The 17,239-nt window shown below is 40.6% G+C and overlaps 1 protein-coding gene across 1 annotated transcript in view; it reads left to right on the top strand.

The window, feature by feature from the left end:
• Window positions 1-17,239, top strand: part of ABLIM3 (actin binding LIM protein family member 3) — a 109,861-nt gene that overhangs the window by 39,693 nt on the left and 52,929 nt on the right. Inside the window, exons 4-5 of the mRNA XM_040973023.1 lie at window positions 12,772-12,955; window positions 14,713-14,813. Coding sequence (XP_040828957.1) covers window positions 12,772-12,955; window positions 14,713-14,813 — 285 coding nt within the window. The remainder of the gene's footprint in view (window positions 1-12,771; window positions 12,956-14,712; window positions 14,814-17,239) is intronic.

Here is a 17,239-nt window from a genome sequence, read left to right as displayed (position 1 = left end):
TTTGGAAAATGGAATTAAGAGATAAGTGTATTTTCCTGCAAAATATCTTCAAATCCAGGCATACTTACATGTATATTATGATAAACTACAACTATGCATAGGTTTAACCATGCGTCAAAAATAAATTCATATTTTAATTCCATTTTCCATTAACTCTTGGAAGTATTCTTCTTGTTCAATTCTTTTAATGTGACTGATACTGAGTTGATTTCCTAAGAAGCCATTTCACATTATTGACTTCCAGTAAGTCAATTGAAATCCCCATATATTTTCATGTCAGTAACTGCCTCAGTCTTGTGTATCTGAGATTGATTCCCCCTGCCAGTGAGAAAAATCTTTTTTTTTTCTCATGATATAATTGGACTCTTCATTAGACAAATAAATAACATGTTCCTATCCCTCTTAAAAGCATGCACTGTATATATTTTAAACAGTTTCAATTTTATACTGAGAATTGGAAAATCCCTTTAATATAAATTGAACTACAAGAATATCTTGGTGACCATTTTCACATCATCAGAAATTGAGGCAGAACGAAGGACAAAGACAATAAAATTGTGTGAGGTTTTCGATGTGACAGTATTCTTGAGAAAGTCAATCAGTTACCTCTTGCATGTACCAAAACTTAACATTTGACCTGGGTGCCTCCACAAGTCTCCTTGTCCTCCAGCTTGCTGGGCTGGGTTCCTTAAGGAGATGATCTTAGAGGTCCAAGGGCAACAAGAGAGCTAGCACCCAGTAATCAAAAGCTTTCTAAGCTTCAACTTGTGCCACACCTGGAAATGTGCTGCTGTTGGACATGACAAGTCAAATGGCCAACCAGATTCAAGATCATGAAAAAATAAACTTTGAGAATCGATTGCAGCATTACATTTCAGGAGTGTGAATACAGAGAAGTTACTAATTTTATCACTTTGACAATATCCCATGAGGAGGTTCTAGAATCTCTCTCAGTGGAGATTTTAGGCAGGGTAGGGAATACACCAATATTGTTTCTGTATATTGCCTATGTCAGGGTTTTTCTTTCTAACAGTAACCAGTATGGATTTTAGATACCATAAATAGCCTTCTTTAAAAGAAAAACTCCTTAGAAAGAATCTAAAGTTTCTTTTACAACTCTTTTATCATGCACCACTGTGCTGACATGAAAGGAAGGAATCTAAAGAAGTCAAAAGCAGAAATCCTGCTGACTACCAATGCCAAATTTCATCTCAATAACTCCTGCTCAACCCTGGAGACCTTGAGATTTTACCTTGATTCTTAAATGAATCCTGAAGAACAAGAGACAAAGCCTACAGGCTGGCCAAAGGGAGGAATGTAAACATCTGTAGAAAGCTGAAGTTTCTCCCTGAAAAAAAATCTAACTCTTCCTATAAAATGGGTTAGAAATAAAATGGCTTTGGAGAAGAAAACTTGCTTGTCCCAACACTGGCACTGGGTATAAGTAATAAAACTTGTAGTGGAATGTCTTTCTGTAATCCACTCTTTATGGACTGTGTTCATGTTACCTATTGGGAATAAATTTTTTTAAATCGGGGAGTTAAAAAGAAAGTGGTCCAAAATGTAGTATATGACAGAAGCAATGATAACCCTCTTTGTAGGAATTCAACTTTACTCCAGACCTCAGAGAATTCCTACAGAATATGTTGTTAAGAAAATGAGTAGTTTATGGTAAAAAAAAAAAAAAAGAAAGAAAGAAACATAAAAATCATAAGGGAAGGCAAACCAGCAGAATCAATGGAGGGCAGAATCAGAACCTCAAAGACTTTGTGTATTGGGATCTTCTGTCATCAATATCAGTGCAATTAAACAAGTAAGGGAAGCTAGAAAATATAAGCAAGAAACACAATAGCTCCTTATACAGAGGATAGTAAAATCTTTGAAAAACCAAACAAAGAATAAATATGTATAATTTAAAACTTAATGCATAAATTAAATAAATCAGATGTTGCTTAAGACAGAATTATTAAACTAAAAAGGAGTTACACAGACATGCCTCAGAATACACAAAGGGAGTAAAAATAGAAGAGAAATTGACACATAGAGATTATAATGAGAAAGATTGAAATATAGGAAACCAGCATGATGAAAACATGAAATGATAGGACAATATCTGAGGAGATCACAACTGTGAGTTTTCTACAACTACTGAAAGACACACATCTTTGAGTCCAAGAAACATAATAAATTCCTGCAGGAAAATATAAGAGAAACCAGAGTGAAATGTCAAATCATCAAAGGCAAAGAGACAATGTTTTTCAGAATTTTTGAGATGCTGACAGACTGACAGAGCTTCCATTGCTGATTGACTCCTCAACTGTTTGTAACAGCTCAAGTCGGACCAGAATGAAGACAGAAGCCAGGATCTCAATCCTGATCTCCCATGTGGGTAGCAGGGATTGAGTTACTTATACCATCAGTATTGTCTCTCAGAGTATGCATCAGCAGGAAGCTGGAATCAAGAGCCAAGCCAGGTCTCAAACCTAGGTTCTGTTATATGTGATGCAGGCATATCAACTGGTGTCTCAACTGCCAAGACAAATGACCACCAGAGAGAATCTTAAAAGTAGCCAGAGAAAAAAATAGGTCATCTGCATGGGATGAAATAAATGCACAGCTGCCTTTTTAATTAGCAAGAAGGAAATCAGAAAACAATGCAATTGTCTTTAATGTACTGAAAGAAATAAGTAACTATTCTGGTAGGCTTATGTTTTCAGCAAAACTATCTATGACAAGAGTAAATCCATAGGTAAGTTTTATACTTAAAAACATTTTAAAATATTTATTTATTTTCATTTGAAAGGCAGATTTTACAGAGAGCTGAGAAACAGAGAGAAAGAGAGGTCTTTCATCGTCTGGTTATCTCTCTAGATGGCTATAAGGGCCAGAGCTGAGCTGATCTGAAGCTGGGAGCCAGGAGCTTCTTCCTGGTCTCTCACATGGACCAAGGCCATCCTCCACTTATTTCCCAGGCCATAAGCAGAGAGCTGGATCAGAAGCAGAGCAGGCGGAACATAAACCAGTGGAAATAGGGTATCAGCACTAGCAGATGGAATATTAGCCCGTTACCCCATTGCACAGTCCCACAACCACACTTTTTTTTAATTTTCAATTTACTTAATTTTTTTTATTTTGAATTTTGAATTATGTGGTACAATTTTGTGTAGGCTGGGATTCCCCCCCAAACTCCCAACCCCTGACAGATTTTCCCCATTTTACTATAATGGTGTAGTCCTTCATAAGGAATCATAATTCTATCAGTCTCTTGCTTAAGTGTACCCTGATATTGTTGGTACAGACAATGTCAGATAGTCCAGCCCCATTGTTTAGGTATGTCCAACAGTTTCATTGGAAATCCATCTTTCGTCTGGAAGCAGGGATGCATGTTCCATTATACCCCATATCTGTATATGATAGACCCAGTACTCCATCAATATACATTTCCATAATTGAGAAGCCGTGAAACAAGGCCAACAACTAGTATGAGTTAGAACAGCCACAACAACAACATCAACAACAAATTATAGCACCATGAAAAAGCACGCCACTGAGTAACCAACACATGAGTGACAAAAAGGAAACACCAAAAGTCTCTTGGGAAAAATGATGCCACCGTATAATCAATGAGTCAGTGATGAATTTGACAAGAGAAAAGAAAATATTTGGAATAAACAAAACTGAAATAAAAAAACATCAAAACCCATGGGATACAGCCAAAACAAACAAACAAACAAAAAACAGTTACACTTTCCATGCTGGTTTCCTTATATAAGAGAGAATATACGGTATTTGTTCTTTTGTGATTGACTCATTTCACTGAGCATGATGGTCTCTAGTTGGGACAACCTAGTTGTAAATAGTATAATTTCATTCTTCTTAATAGCTGAATAATATTCTATGGAGTAGAAGTACCACAGTTTCTTTAACCATTCTTCTTTGGAGGCACATCTAGATTGTTTCCATGTCTTTGCTACTGTAGATTATGCTGCTGCTGCTGCAAATATAGGATTACAGATCCTCGTCTCATATGCAGATTTCATTTCTATTGGGTATATTCCTAGGAGTGGGATAGCTGGCTCATTGGGCAGATTTATTTGCAATTTTCCAACCACTGATTTCCACAGTGGTTTGTACTAGCCTACACTTCCACCAGCAGTGAAGGAGAGTACCTACTCCCACGTCCACGCCAGCAGGTATTGTCAGTTGAGTTCTGAATGGAATGTAGGCGAGTCTCACTGGAGTTAGGTGGTACCTCAACGTGGTTTTCATTTGTATCTCTCTGATGGCTAGGGAGCCTGAGCATCTTTTCATATGTCTGTTAGCCATTTGAATCTGTTCTTTTGAAAAATATCTGTTCATTTCCTTTGTCCATTTTGTTACAGGGTGGTTGTGGGTTTTTGTTTGTTTGTTTTGTTTGTTTTGTTTTGCTGTCCCTGGATTTGTGAAGCTTTTTGTAAACCCTGGATATTAGTCCCCTATCACTTGTGTCATGTGCAAAAATTTTCTTCCATTCTATTGGTTGCTTCCTCACTTTGTTAATTGTTTACTTTGCTGTACAGAAGCTTTTTAGTTTGATTTAGTCCCATTTGTTCATTTTGGCTTTGACTGCCTTTGCTTCTGGTGTCTTTTCTAAGAAGTCTTTCCCTGTTCCCATTTCTTGGAGTGTGCTTCCTATGTTTTCCTTTAGTAGTTTGATGGTTTCTTGGTGTAGATTTAGGTCCTTGATCCATTTAGAGCTGATTTTCATATAATGTGACAGATGTGGGTCTTGCTTCTTAATTCTGCAAGCTGCTACCCAGTTGTCCCAACAGCATTTGTTGAATAGACCAGGATTTTTTGCCTGGATTGTTTTCAGTTTTCTTATCAAAGATTAGTTGACTATACATGTGTGGACTCCCTTCTGGTGTTTCTGTTCTGTTCCATTGATCTTCTCTGTTTCTGTACCAGTACCACATTGTTTTGATAACCACTGCTCTGTAGTATGTCTTGAGGTCTGGAATTGTGATTCTTCCAGCTTGATTTCTATTTTTCAGGATAGCTTTGGCTATTCGTGGTCTTTGTAATTCCAGATGAACTTTTGTTATCACCTTTTCTATTTCTGAAAAAAATGTTGTTGGGATCTGAATGCGTTTCTAAAAAGCTTTCCTTCATTATATTAAATGGTACCTGTTTCTAAATACTGATTTACCAAACTAATATTTTTTTGCCTTTTGGTTTTTAAAACAATTAATTAATTTTATTATGATACAGTTCCATAGGCTCTAGGACTTCCCCTCCCCTCTCCCCAAGTCCTCTCCCCCTACTGATTTCCCTTATATTATAGTAGCATAATCCTTCATAAATAGTCAAAAGTCTATCATTCTGTTATTTAAGTGTATCCTGACATTATAGGCATAGACAATGGCAGAAAGAACAGTATCTCATTGTCAAGGTATATTCAACAGTTTCATTAGGCATCTATCTTTGATTTGGAAGTAAAACTGCATACTGCATTGTATTTTCACATCTGGATATGACAGTTTCTATTGTATAGTTACTATACATCCCCTTAATGAAAAGCCAAAAAATAAAATCAACAACAGAAAGAAAAAATTACAACAACATGTAGTTAAATAACATGCTACTGAATGACCAATTTGTCCCTGAAGAAAAAGAAGAAAATCAAAAACCTTCTTAAAGAAAACAGTACTAGGGCCCAGCGCGGTGGCGCAAGTGGTTAAAGGTCCTTCGCCTTGCACCCCCAGGATCCCATATGGGCTCCGGTTCTAATCCCGGCAGCCCCGCTTCCCTTCCAGCTCCCTGCCTGTGGCCTGGGGGGGCAGTCGAGGACAGCCCAAGGCTTTGGGAACCTGCACCCGCGTGGGGGACCCGGAAAGAGGCTCCTGGCTTCGGATCGGCATGGTATCGGCCTGTTGCGCTCACTTGGGGAGTGAATCATCGGACGGAAGATCTTCCTCTCTGTCTCTCCTCTCTGTATATCTGCCTTTCCAATGAAAAAATAATAAAAATAAATCTTTAAAAAAAAAAAAAAAAGAAAACAGTACTACTATATGACCTATGTCACTGAAGAAATAAGAAAAAAAAATTTTGAAAAAATTAAAATGAAAGCAAAATTATCAAAATCCATGAGATACAGCAAAATTAGTTTTGAAAGGGACATTTATAACATCAAATACTTACAAAAAATCATAATATCTCAAACAAATGATCAAATAATGCATCTCAAAGACTTATTAAAAAAAGAAAAAATGAACAGGAAGTAGGAAATGATAAAAATCACACCAAAAATAAATGGAATTTAAATTAAAAATCTACAAATCACAATAAGAGACATTTTTTAATAAAATGAGCAAACAAGCTTTTAGCCAGACTAGCAAGAAAAAGCAAGAGAAAAAAAAAAAACAAGTAAAATTACACTTGAAAAAGAAAACATCCTAAGAAACGAGTAAAGTGATTTCTTCTTGCTGAATGGATCCTTTGATCATTAGGTGGTATCCTTCTTCATCACTTTTAATATTTTTCATGTCAAACTCTATATTATCTGATATAAAAATGGCAACACCAGCTCATTTTTTTTTCATTAGCCTGGAATATATTTTTCTATCCTTTCACTTTCAATTTCCACTGGTCTTTGTGGGTGAGATGCGTCTCCTGTAGGCAACAGACAGATGGGTTTTGTTTTTTGATCCAGTCCACCAATCTATGATGGTTGATTGATGAGTTCAAGCCATTTTCAGGGTTAATATCGATAGGCAGTGATTTGGTCCTGTCATTTTAGCAATGTATTATTCAGTGTTTGATTTATCCTTCTTTTCATTGAGACATTCTTCCTGTTTGCCTTTGCTTTTGGTAGGTACTATTCCGTTTCTCTGTCAATAAAACATCTTTAAGTATAATTTGTAGTGCTGGTCTGAAAAAAGTTAATTATTTGAGCTTTTATTTACTGTAGAATTTTCTTTTATTTTCAAAGACAAAGGAAAACTTTGCTGCTAAGTATTCTGGGCTGACTATTTTTACCCTTTAAAATCTGGAATATGTCACTCCATTTTCTTCCTGCCTGTAGAGTTTCCTCTGAGAGGTCAGCTATGAGTCTGACTGGGGTTCTTCCATATGTTAATCAATCTTTTTTACATGCATATTTAAGGATCTTTTTCCTGTGGTTAACTGAAGAGAGCCTGATTATCATGTGTCGTGGTGAAGATTTCTTTTGGTCAATCCTATTGGGAGTTCTGTGCACGTCCAGTATATATTTACCAATTCTTTCTCCAAATTAGGGAAGTTTTCCTTTATTATCTCATCCAATACATTTTTTAGAGATTTATTTATTTTTTTATTGGAAAGTCAGGCTTACAGAGAGAAAGACAAAGAGAGAAAGACCTTCCATGTGCTGATTCACTTCCCAAGGGGGTATGACAGCTGGAGCTAAGCTGAACCAAAGCCAGGAGCCAGGAGCTTCCTCTAGGCCTCCCATGCAGGTACAAGGTCTCAGGGCTTTGGCCCATCCTCTACCGCTTTCCCAGACCACAGGCAGAAAGTTGGAAGGGAAGTGGAGGAGCCGGGACATGAACTGGCACCAATATGGGATCCCATTAAATGGGCCCATTGAATATATTTTAAAACCCAGCTTCTCTGTCTGCGCCTTCTGGAACTCTCATAACTCTTACATTCAGCCTTTTAATAGTATCCCTTAATTCTTAAATACTTTCTTTTTTTTTTTAAAGATTTATTTTTATCATTTTTTCATTGGAAAGGCAGATATACAGAGAGGAGAGACAGAGAGGAAGATCTTCCGTCCGATGATTCACTCCCCAAGTGAGCGCAATGGGCCGATACTATGCCGATCCGAAGCCAGAAGCCTCTTCCGGGTCTCCCACGCGGGTGCAGGTTCCCAAAGCCTTGGGCCGTCCTCGACTGCTTTCCCAGACCACAGGCAGGGAGCTGGAAGGGAAGCGGGGCTGCCGGGATTAGAACCGGAGCCCATATGGGATCCTGGGGGTGCAAGGCGAGGACCTTTAACCACTTGCGCCACCGCGCCGGGCCCTAAATACTTTCTTTAGCTTGACTCACAATTCCTCTTCTAACTTTTTTGTTTTTTCCCCCATTGTTGAAGGAAATGGCTTCCAATTATGAAATTTTTTCTTCTGTCTTGTTCATTCTATCATTGAGACTTTCCACTGAGTTTTTCTTTTTAAAGATGTATTTATTTATTGGAAAAGTCAGATGTACAGAGAGGAAGAGAGACAGAGAGGAAGATCTTCTGTCTGATGATTCATTCCCCAAGTGAGCGCAATGTCCAGTGCTGTAACAATCTGAAGCCAGGATCCAGTAACTTCTTCCAGGCATCCCACACGGATGCAGGGTCCCAAGGCTTTGGGCCATCCTCGACTGCTCTCCCAGGCCACAAGCAGGCAGCTGGATGCGAAGTGGAGCTGCCGGGATTAGAACCAGTGCCCATATAGGATCCCAGTGCGTTCAAGACAAGGACTTTAGCTGCCAGGTTATGGCGCCAGGCCCTCCACTGAGTTTTTAATTTGCTCCGTTATGTCCTTCCTTTCTAATAATCTGGGTTAATTTTGTTTCCGTGTTGCTATTGCCTATGTGACATATTCCTTAAATTCCTTGAATTCCTGTATGTACAATGCATTCAGTCAGAAGCAAATTCTCTCCCGGCTCAGTGCCTGTGCAGCTCACTCTTGTTCCTTCACCCCCGCAGCATTTTCCTTAGTACACAAATGGTGCCTGGCATGGCACTGTTGGGAGTCTGAGCCTTGAAATCCACCCTGTTCTTATACCAGCCTGCTTGGGCTGTCACTCAGCTTCTCCTTGTGCTCAAATGAACCAGCAGGACAGGGAGTTCTATGCCTGCATTCAACTCCTTAGCGCTCAATGAATTCCCCTTCCCACCTGGTAGAGCTTCAATCACTGAGGTATCTGGTCACTGCAACACCACTCCACCGTCTCTGCTGCATCCCTGTGTCCATGAGTCTCCAGGTGTCCCTCTGCCATTAGCCTGTCCTCTCCTATTTCCCAGGATTATAGCCTCTCTGCTTAACCCTAATAATTCTCTATCTGTTTAAACATGTCATTACCTTCTTCCATGATCTTATTCCTCCAACATTTATACTTATGGTGAATACTGAATGACTCCCTATAAGATCAACAACAGGACAAGGATGGCTCTGTCATAACTTCTACTCAACATTGTACTGCAAGTTCCCACTAGGTAATTAGACAAGAAATAGAAAAAAAAATGGCACCCAGAATGGAGAGAAAGAAGTAGAACTATTTGCTCATGTCATGTTCATGTAAATGACAACTATTAAGCAATAAACTGAAAAGCTAATATGACTGATAAACAGGTACAGCAAGATTTCTAGATACAAAGTCATAAAAAGAATACAAAATCTTTACACCAAAGCTAATTATATTTCTATCTACTAACAATGAACAATCTAAAAATAAAATTGAGCAATTTCCTTTACAATAGCAACAAAAATTAAATATCTGAGAAAAAAATAACGAAAGAAATGTAAAACACTAGAAAATAAAGAAAACCTAGTAGAGAAAAAGTAATCCCGTGCTCCTAGATCATAAGACTTAATATTGTTAAGCTGGTAACACTTTCAGATTAACTGCAGATTTAATGTTATCTTAGCTTGAGTTGCCATAATAAAATATCATAGAATGTGTAGTTTAAATTAGGAAATCCAAGATCAGATGTCAACATGGTTGGGTTCAGATGAAAGCTCTTTCTGGACACTGTCTTGCTGTGTCTTCCTGTGCCACAGATACAAAGAGCCAGTTCTCCAGTGTCTCTTCTTAAAAGGGCCATCCCCTCATGAGCTCATCTAAGTTTTCTCACAAAAGCCAAAATCATCAAAATGTGATCACATTGGAGGTCAGGGCTTCAACAGATGAATTTGCAGGTAACATAGCTAGTCCACATCAAATATAATACCATAAAACACCAATTAATACCAATTTATTTTCAGAAATTGATAGACCAAGACACATGATCATCAAGCTCTTTTCAATTAAACATAAGGAAAAGACCCTGAAATGCGCATGTGAAAAAAATCATCTGACATATAAAGGAATGCCAGTTAAACTCACAGGAGATCTCTCACAGGAAACTCTGCAGACAAGAAGAGAATGGAGTGACTTATTCCAGATTCTAAAAGGAAAAAATTATCGGCCTAGGATAAATGAAATATCAAAGTGTTCTGTAGGCAGGAGAGTGACCCCTAGATGGAAGAACTGAGATGTAAAATGGAATGGTTTGCAAAGTCTAAATGAAAACTATAAAATGCTTCAATGTAAAGGATAACAAAAATACTGTATATCAGAAATTTGTATTATGAGATGTTCTTTAAAATAGTATTCTGAGAAAAAAAAATGTTTGGTTTTAAGTAATCACAACAGAAAAGAGGTTACACAGAAAGAATCCAAGGAAAATATAAGGAAGGAAATCACAGACATTAATTAAAGATAAGTACAGTAAACAGGATTAAAAAGCCAAAAAGTTGATTCTGTAAGAATACAACACTTGTTTCCTGTACCAGCTGTACTCAGATTTGGGACGTGTCCTCAGTTACTACCTAGCCACCTTGGTTTACAAAGTGCTCTGGAGAGACACAGTAGCTTGTTTAAAGTCCGGCAGCACCTGAGTGGTAAAACAGAACTATGGACAAAGGTCTAGTAACCTAAGAAAGTATATTTTGCATTGACACACAAGGCTTCTACTAGACATTACGTTTATAACAAGCTTTCTGAATGAAGAGCATTTTCAAACTATTTTGTCCCATTGTCAAACCACTTAATCTGCTTTAAAATTTTTTTTTTAATTTTTTTAAGAAAGGCAGATTTTACAGAGAGAGAGAGAGAAGTAGAAACAAAGATAGTGAGGTCTTCCATATTCTGGTGAACACTCACAACAGCCAGAGCTGATCTGATCTGAGACTGGGAGCCAGGAACTTCTTCCTAGTCTCCCACATGGGTACAGTTGCCCAAACCTTGAGCCATCCTCTGCTGCTTTTCCAGGTTATAAGCAGACAGCTAGAGCATAAACGGAGCAGCCGGACATGAACTGGTATCTAGGATATGCTGGCCCACATGGGTGGAGGATTAGTCAGCTATGCCACTTAGCCAGCCCCACATATGATCTGCCTTTTAAAATTAATTAGTAGCCTTTTCTTTATTTACAGGATAATGGCTACCTGGGGTATATTAGTTCTACAGCAATTCCATACAGCAAGCTCTCTCTACAATCTTTCCTGTTACTTGGATATCTGGCCTTGCTCCATCTCTAACCCTGATGTGTTTTGTTGGTCCAACTTGCCTTCCACACCTATATTCCCCACTGTATTTCCAGGAACCCATGAGATTCTTATCAACCTTTACATCGTTTCCACCAAAGCTTCCTCCTTCAGTTCCTTGGAGGAAATGCAGGAACCGATTGTTCCAGGTTTTCTTATGGCCTCCTGGCTTTTCTCCATTGGGAGACATGGCTCTAGGGGTGGAGCTGGCAAGGCAAACAAAAGAGAAAAAAGAAGGGAAAAAACAGAAGCTGTTTCCAGTGAGGTCGTAGGCCATGACCTAATTAATTCCACAGCCATGAAGTCAATTGATCCACCACCTGCACACTAGAGAACAGCCTGTACTCTGGTTTTGCCTACTCTGAGAACTAGGCATTGTTAGATGTGATGAATTTTCATGTTGCTGGTGAAAGATGAGTCCTAGCATCTCCACCCTACACCCTGTCTCTCTATAGTGGTGGCTCCAGGGTCCAAGGCAAGACATCACACTGGTTTTAAAATATTGAGACACAGGGTGAGCCCTGAAGGAAGCTCTTCTCCTAGGTTCATGGGATGTCAATACCAAAAATAGCCTCTTTCTGCATGTAAGTGAACAGAGGCCCCTAGGAAGAGAAAGCCAAGTTCACTGTGACCAAGAGACTTCGTGGCAGTAACAAGACTGGAATCCACCTTCCAGCATGCTGCTGGAACCTCTGGTGCCACTTCCATCTCATTTAGCCTGTTTCTTTAAGCCTGTCTCTGGCCTACAGAGGTGAACAAACACTTGGGAAATATTTCTGGTATTCACCTGGAAGTCCTTCATATTTTTAACCAGTGTACTTTTACCAGACAACTTTTCTATTAAAGATTAGACAATGTTTACCATGGTGACATCACCTGGTTTTAGTCTACTTCCTCAGACATATAGGCTTGGAAATTATCTTGTCTGTTTGCCCACTTACATTATTGATCCTTCTTTTATTTTCAGCTTAATATTTGTTATTTCTTGAGATAATATTGTTAATTTGCACACAGCTAAAGGTTTAATGGCTCTACAAAATACAGTGTTCAACAAATACTTTACGTTCAACAAGAATACATAAGGGCTATAAACAACACTCAAATGAAAAGACATTTAAAGTCACTCATATAAAACACATTTTAAAATAGCCTAAAAAAAATCCTTAAAACTATAGTAGCATATATAATTTCTATCAGTTTGTTTGACGGAGGCCCAAGCATCTGCATGTTAAGAGGCTTGCATCTGATATGGATGCCAAGTGATCTATAGGCCACACTTAAAGGAATCTCAAAGTCTAAAGTGACACTATTTCAGCCATCATGACAAACCAGATATCAGCCTTTCCCTAAAGAACAACCGTTCGTTTGTTTGTGTTTGTTTTTGTTTACCAAGTAGAATCTTGTTGCAGATCGTCCCTGAACTCAACCTGCCCTTGTTTCCTTCTTTGTTCCTTAGTATGTGGCTGTGGCCTGGCCCAGTCAGGCTTCTTCTTCAAGAACCAGGAGTACATCTGCACACAGGACTACCAGCAACTCTATGGTACCCGCTGTGATAGCTGCCGGGACTTCATCACGGGAGAGGTCATCTCTGCCTTGGGCCGCACCTACCACCCCAAGTGCTTTGTGTGCAGCCTGTGCAGGTAAGCAGGTGGCCAGCATAGACCAGAGCTTCTCCATGGGAAGGAGACATGCTCTTTCCTATAGTGGGCTTACAGGACTTATGCTTCTAGAATCTCAAGGGTGGAAGGATCTGACAGGCCAGTATTCTCAAACCTATTAGCAATTGAATCATTTTTGTCCAGGGAGATCTCACATAAAACACTCCCTGCCCTTTAATGGAGTCAGGGTGAGGATCTGAGCTACAACACTCAGGGTCCCTAAAGGAACCTCTGCAAACTCTGGTCTCTAGAAACTTCATTTTAAATAGACAGGTGTGGCTCACAGTCCCATACCTCTTTCACAGGTAGAACAAGGATGTCTGTTTACAGTCTTTCTCCATCATCCCAGCACCACCTCATGCTGGCAAGGGTGACGCCATCTCTAGAGCCTCTTCCTTCATGAGCAAAATGGGATTCAAAACAATTCCAACCTCTTTTGGGCTTTCATAAAGACCATTGAGGTGATGGTGCCACTATTACAATAATCATCTCACCCTCCTCAGGACATCTCCAGTGATGAAGAGCTCATCTCTACTCCCTTCCCCACCCCCAGCATCTCAATCGCTTGTTAATTTAGCAAATGTACTTTAAGAGCCTGCTGTATGCCAAGCACCACATTAAGGAGATGAAAAAAATGAAGAAAACCTCAGTCCTGCCCGCAAATACATTAAAATTTAATAGGCAGCTCAAGTTACATCATAAGGAAAGCAAGATTATAGGTACATTTTATAATTGGGAATGAAATTTACAGGTTAATTATTTTCCTCATAAAACAGCCACTAGGTACTGGTTAGAGTAACTAACCAACAAGAGTTTCTGGCTGAGACTCATAACAGGATGTGTGAGAAAATATGCCCATCCCAAGTTCATTCATGTATCTCATAATACATGTGCCCTGGTTATTGGCACCCAAGATGCATGGAAGGTGAGCTTTGCATCAAGCCCCAAGGTGATGAACTCACTCCACAAGGAGTCAGCTCCATGCCTTTTGACCACAGGGTAGTGACTGGGTAGTGATGACAACTTAGTTCGCCCAACTCTTGCTTCACTCATTTCCCACCTTGCTAAGGGGCAGTGGAGGCACTGGGGTTTATGCTCAGAGTTAATGTAACAAGCATCTTAGCTAGAACTAGAGCAGCTAAACAGTGGTTGGCATTGAGCATCCTAGACACTCTAAATTCAATTTATAATTTAGAAGGGAGAAGCGCAGGGTCTACATGAGCTTGAGACCACTGGGCTGTAGAAATAGAATAAACACTGAAGAGAAGAGAAAGAATTATTTATGTGTGTAGAAACTTCTTGATGGGAAGTAGGATTTTGAGAAATGACTTAATAGTAAAAGGAAAAACCTTGGATAAATTGGTAGTTAAGTAAGTTCTTTAACACCTGGGAATATGTTAAATTGAGGTGGAAAAGGTCCTTGCAGGAAAAGGAAACAGCTCCATAAGGAGTTAGAACCCTCTCCTCTTACAACTGAGACATGTAAACTTACATAAACATCATGATCTGCCCAGTGTTGAAATCGGGTAGATAGCCCAGCAAAGCCTTCAGTCCTGGCCTCCTGGCCCCTCACTGAGTGGGTTCACCTGCCTGCCATTGTAAACAGCACTTGGCTTTGCCTAGTGCTCTGGGAAGACGGCTGTATGCATTACCAAAGTGCTCGTGTACTGTCAGATCACCAATAGCAAAAGGACTTTAGGAAAAGGAGGTGCTGACTATGTGCCCTGTCTTCCTTGCAGGAAACCTTTCCCCATTGGAGACAAGGTGACCTTCAGTGGGAAAGAATGTGTGTGCCAGACGTGCTCCCAGTCCATGACCAGCAGTAAGCCCATCAAGATCCGTGGACCAAGCCGTGAGTCTTCCCCACTAGGCATCTCTTGTCCAAGGGCACTGCCCCTCCCTGGTCTTGTCAGGCCTGGAGGGAAGTGGGAGAGGCTCCCACACCAGGGCCTCTTAAAAATTAACCCAGTTGACATATGGCCCCAGCAGTCAGCTTAACAAACAGAACCCAGGGAAGACAACATCCCCAATGTGTTGATGACTGGGCCACATCTCAGTCACATGGTTGAATCTCTTCTGGGGCAAGCTCAGTTCCTAGCCTTGCATCCCAGAGTATCCCAGTGGGGTCCATCAAATGTTTTTTTTCACCCATGATTCTCAATTTTTACACACCCCACTACGAATTTGCAGACATCTTACAAAGGGACTAGTATGTGTGTCCTGGCCATAAATCATAGGGCTGTGCTGGTGCTTCTGTGAACCAGCTGCCTCACGCTCACTTGTGCGACTGATGAAAATGCACATTTCTGAGCTCATCTTGAACAGCTAAGGCTGGAACCTAGGAACCATTATTCTTCATAAGCTTCTGGGGTGACTTATTCTCTATTCCTAAGATTGAGAGCTTCTGGAGCGAAGTGCCTGCCAGCTATGGGGTGTCCATTCCATTCCTGGTGCCTGGAATAAGATGTCTCAATCACTGTTCCCAGATGCTCCTGTCAGGCTGCTGACTACGTGCACCCACTGGCCCCCTGGATCTCTGTAAGTCAGGCTCAGCTCCAGTGCTCTTTCATGTTACATGACACTCTCACTGGCCTCCTAGAGAGAATCAATGAAAATCCATTAGCCTTCTGGGCTGCAGAGCTCTGTGGGTGTGGGCCTGTCAGCCGAGGCACCAGTGCAGTCAGCAGGCTAGAGCTGCCTCTGACTCAGGAGGATGTGCACAGAAAACTCGCATCAGCAGGCCTTGGCTCCCAGGGGCTCCACTGAGTTCAGCCAGTGGTGGAGAGTCAAAAGGAAGACAGGAAAAGCTCTCTCTTACCTGCCCTTGCTTTCATCCAGGGACAATTGGAATCTGTCCCTGGAAGGCGCAGTGCCCTTCCCCTGCAGCTTTGATGATGTTCAAGAGCGATTTACCACTCTGCTAGTTCCCAGCTCCAGGTGTGTCTGTGTGTGCACACTGTTGTCCTTCATAACTCCTTGAAGGTATCATCCAGAAGGACAGCAAGGCTGGGATGCTGAGAGATAGGACTGTGGCTCACTGCAGGGTCCAGAAACCAGTGGGAGAGCATATGGAGAAGCACAGAGAGGCCAACTTGAGTAAGGAGGTCTCCAACCTTTCTGATGCAAAGCAGTAATGGAGCCTGAGACTCAATTTACCCAGCCATGAAAGATGGATGGAATTTCATCATCATCTTTATGGGAGTTCTGTGGAAAGCAGATTTATTGGTATATGAGAATAAAGCTAGCATACGCTGGCAGTTTGTAAAATACTATATAAATATAGTGGGAAGGATGGTAGTGGTGGGGAGTTTTAATATAGAAAGGAACTCAGCCACAGACTCTCAAATCTGTTGTTGGTTCTCTCAGGGTGTGTTGTGTGTTACTATGTAAGCTGAGGTCTTTAGCAGATGGAAGATTTCCTCAGCTGACTACGGAAGTCTGGGATGTGAGCAGGCACCCAAAGAGAGGCTCCTAGTATCTGGATTCAAGTCCCAGTTCCACTTCCAGTCCCAGTTCCCTGCTAATGCAGTACCTGGGAGGCAATAGTTCAAGCAATTGCATTCTTGCCACCCACAGGGGAGTCCTGAATTGAGTTCCTGGTTCTGGCTTGGCCTAGTTCCAGCCACTGCAAGCATTTGGGGAGTGAGGCAATGAATGGGAGTTTCTCTCCCTCTTCTCTCTCTCACTTCTTTTCACCGTTCTCTCTGCCTCTCAAATAAATATATTTTTAAAGATTTATTTATTTTTATTGCAAAGTCAGATATATACAGAGAGGAGGAGAGACAGAGAAAAATATCTTCTGTCTGATGGTTCACTTTCCACGTGATCACAATGGCTGGAGCTGTGCGGATCTAAAGCCAGAAGCCCAGATCTTCTTCTGGGTTTCCCACATGGGTGCAGGGTTCCAAATCTTTGGGCCATCCTTAACTGCTTTCCCGAGACACAAGCAGGGAGCTGGATGGGGAACAGGGCTGCTGGGATTAGAACCTGTGCCCATATGGGATCCTGGCGCATTCAAGAAGAGGACTTTAGTCACTAGGCCACAGCATTGGGCCCTCAAATACATTTTTTTTTTAAAGACAAGGCAGTCCCCAAATGTCTCCATTGTAGTTTTTTCAGATCAGGAGATAGATAAGGATGAGGGCAAGTGGCAGAGGTGAAACACCAAGAAGACCTGAGCACATGGGCAGATCCAGGGACAATGTCCAGATGGTGGAGGATCCAGTTATTCACAGAGCAAATACACTAATCCATGGACCTGCGCAT

This window comes from Ochotona curzoniae, unplaced genomic scaffold (assembly GCF_017591425.1).
Source record: "Ochotona curzoniae isolate NIBS_2020 unplaced genomic scaffold, NIBS_Ocur_1.0 contig_1, whole genome shotgun sequence".
NCBI classification, from domain to species: Eukaryota; Metazoa; Chordata; class Mammalia; order Lagomorpha; family Ochotonidae; genus Ochotona; species Ochotona curzoniae.
This window is presented reverse-complemented; position numbering and strand designations above follow the sequence as displayed.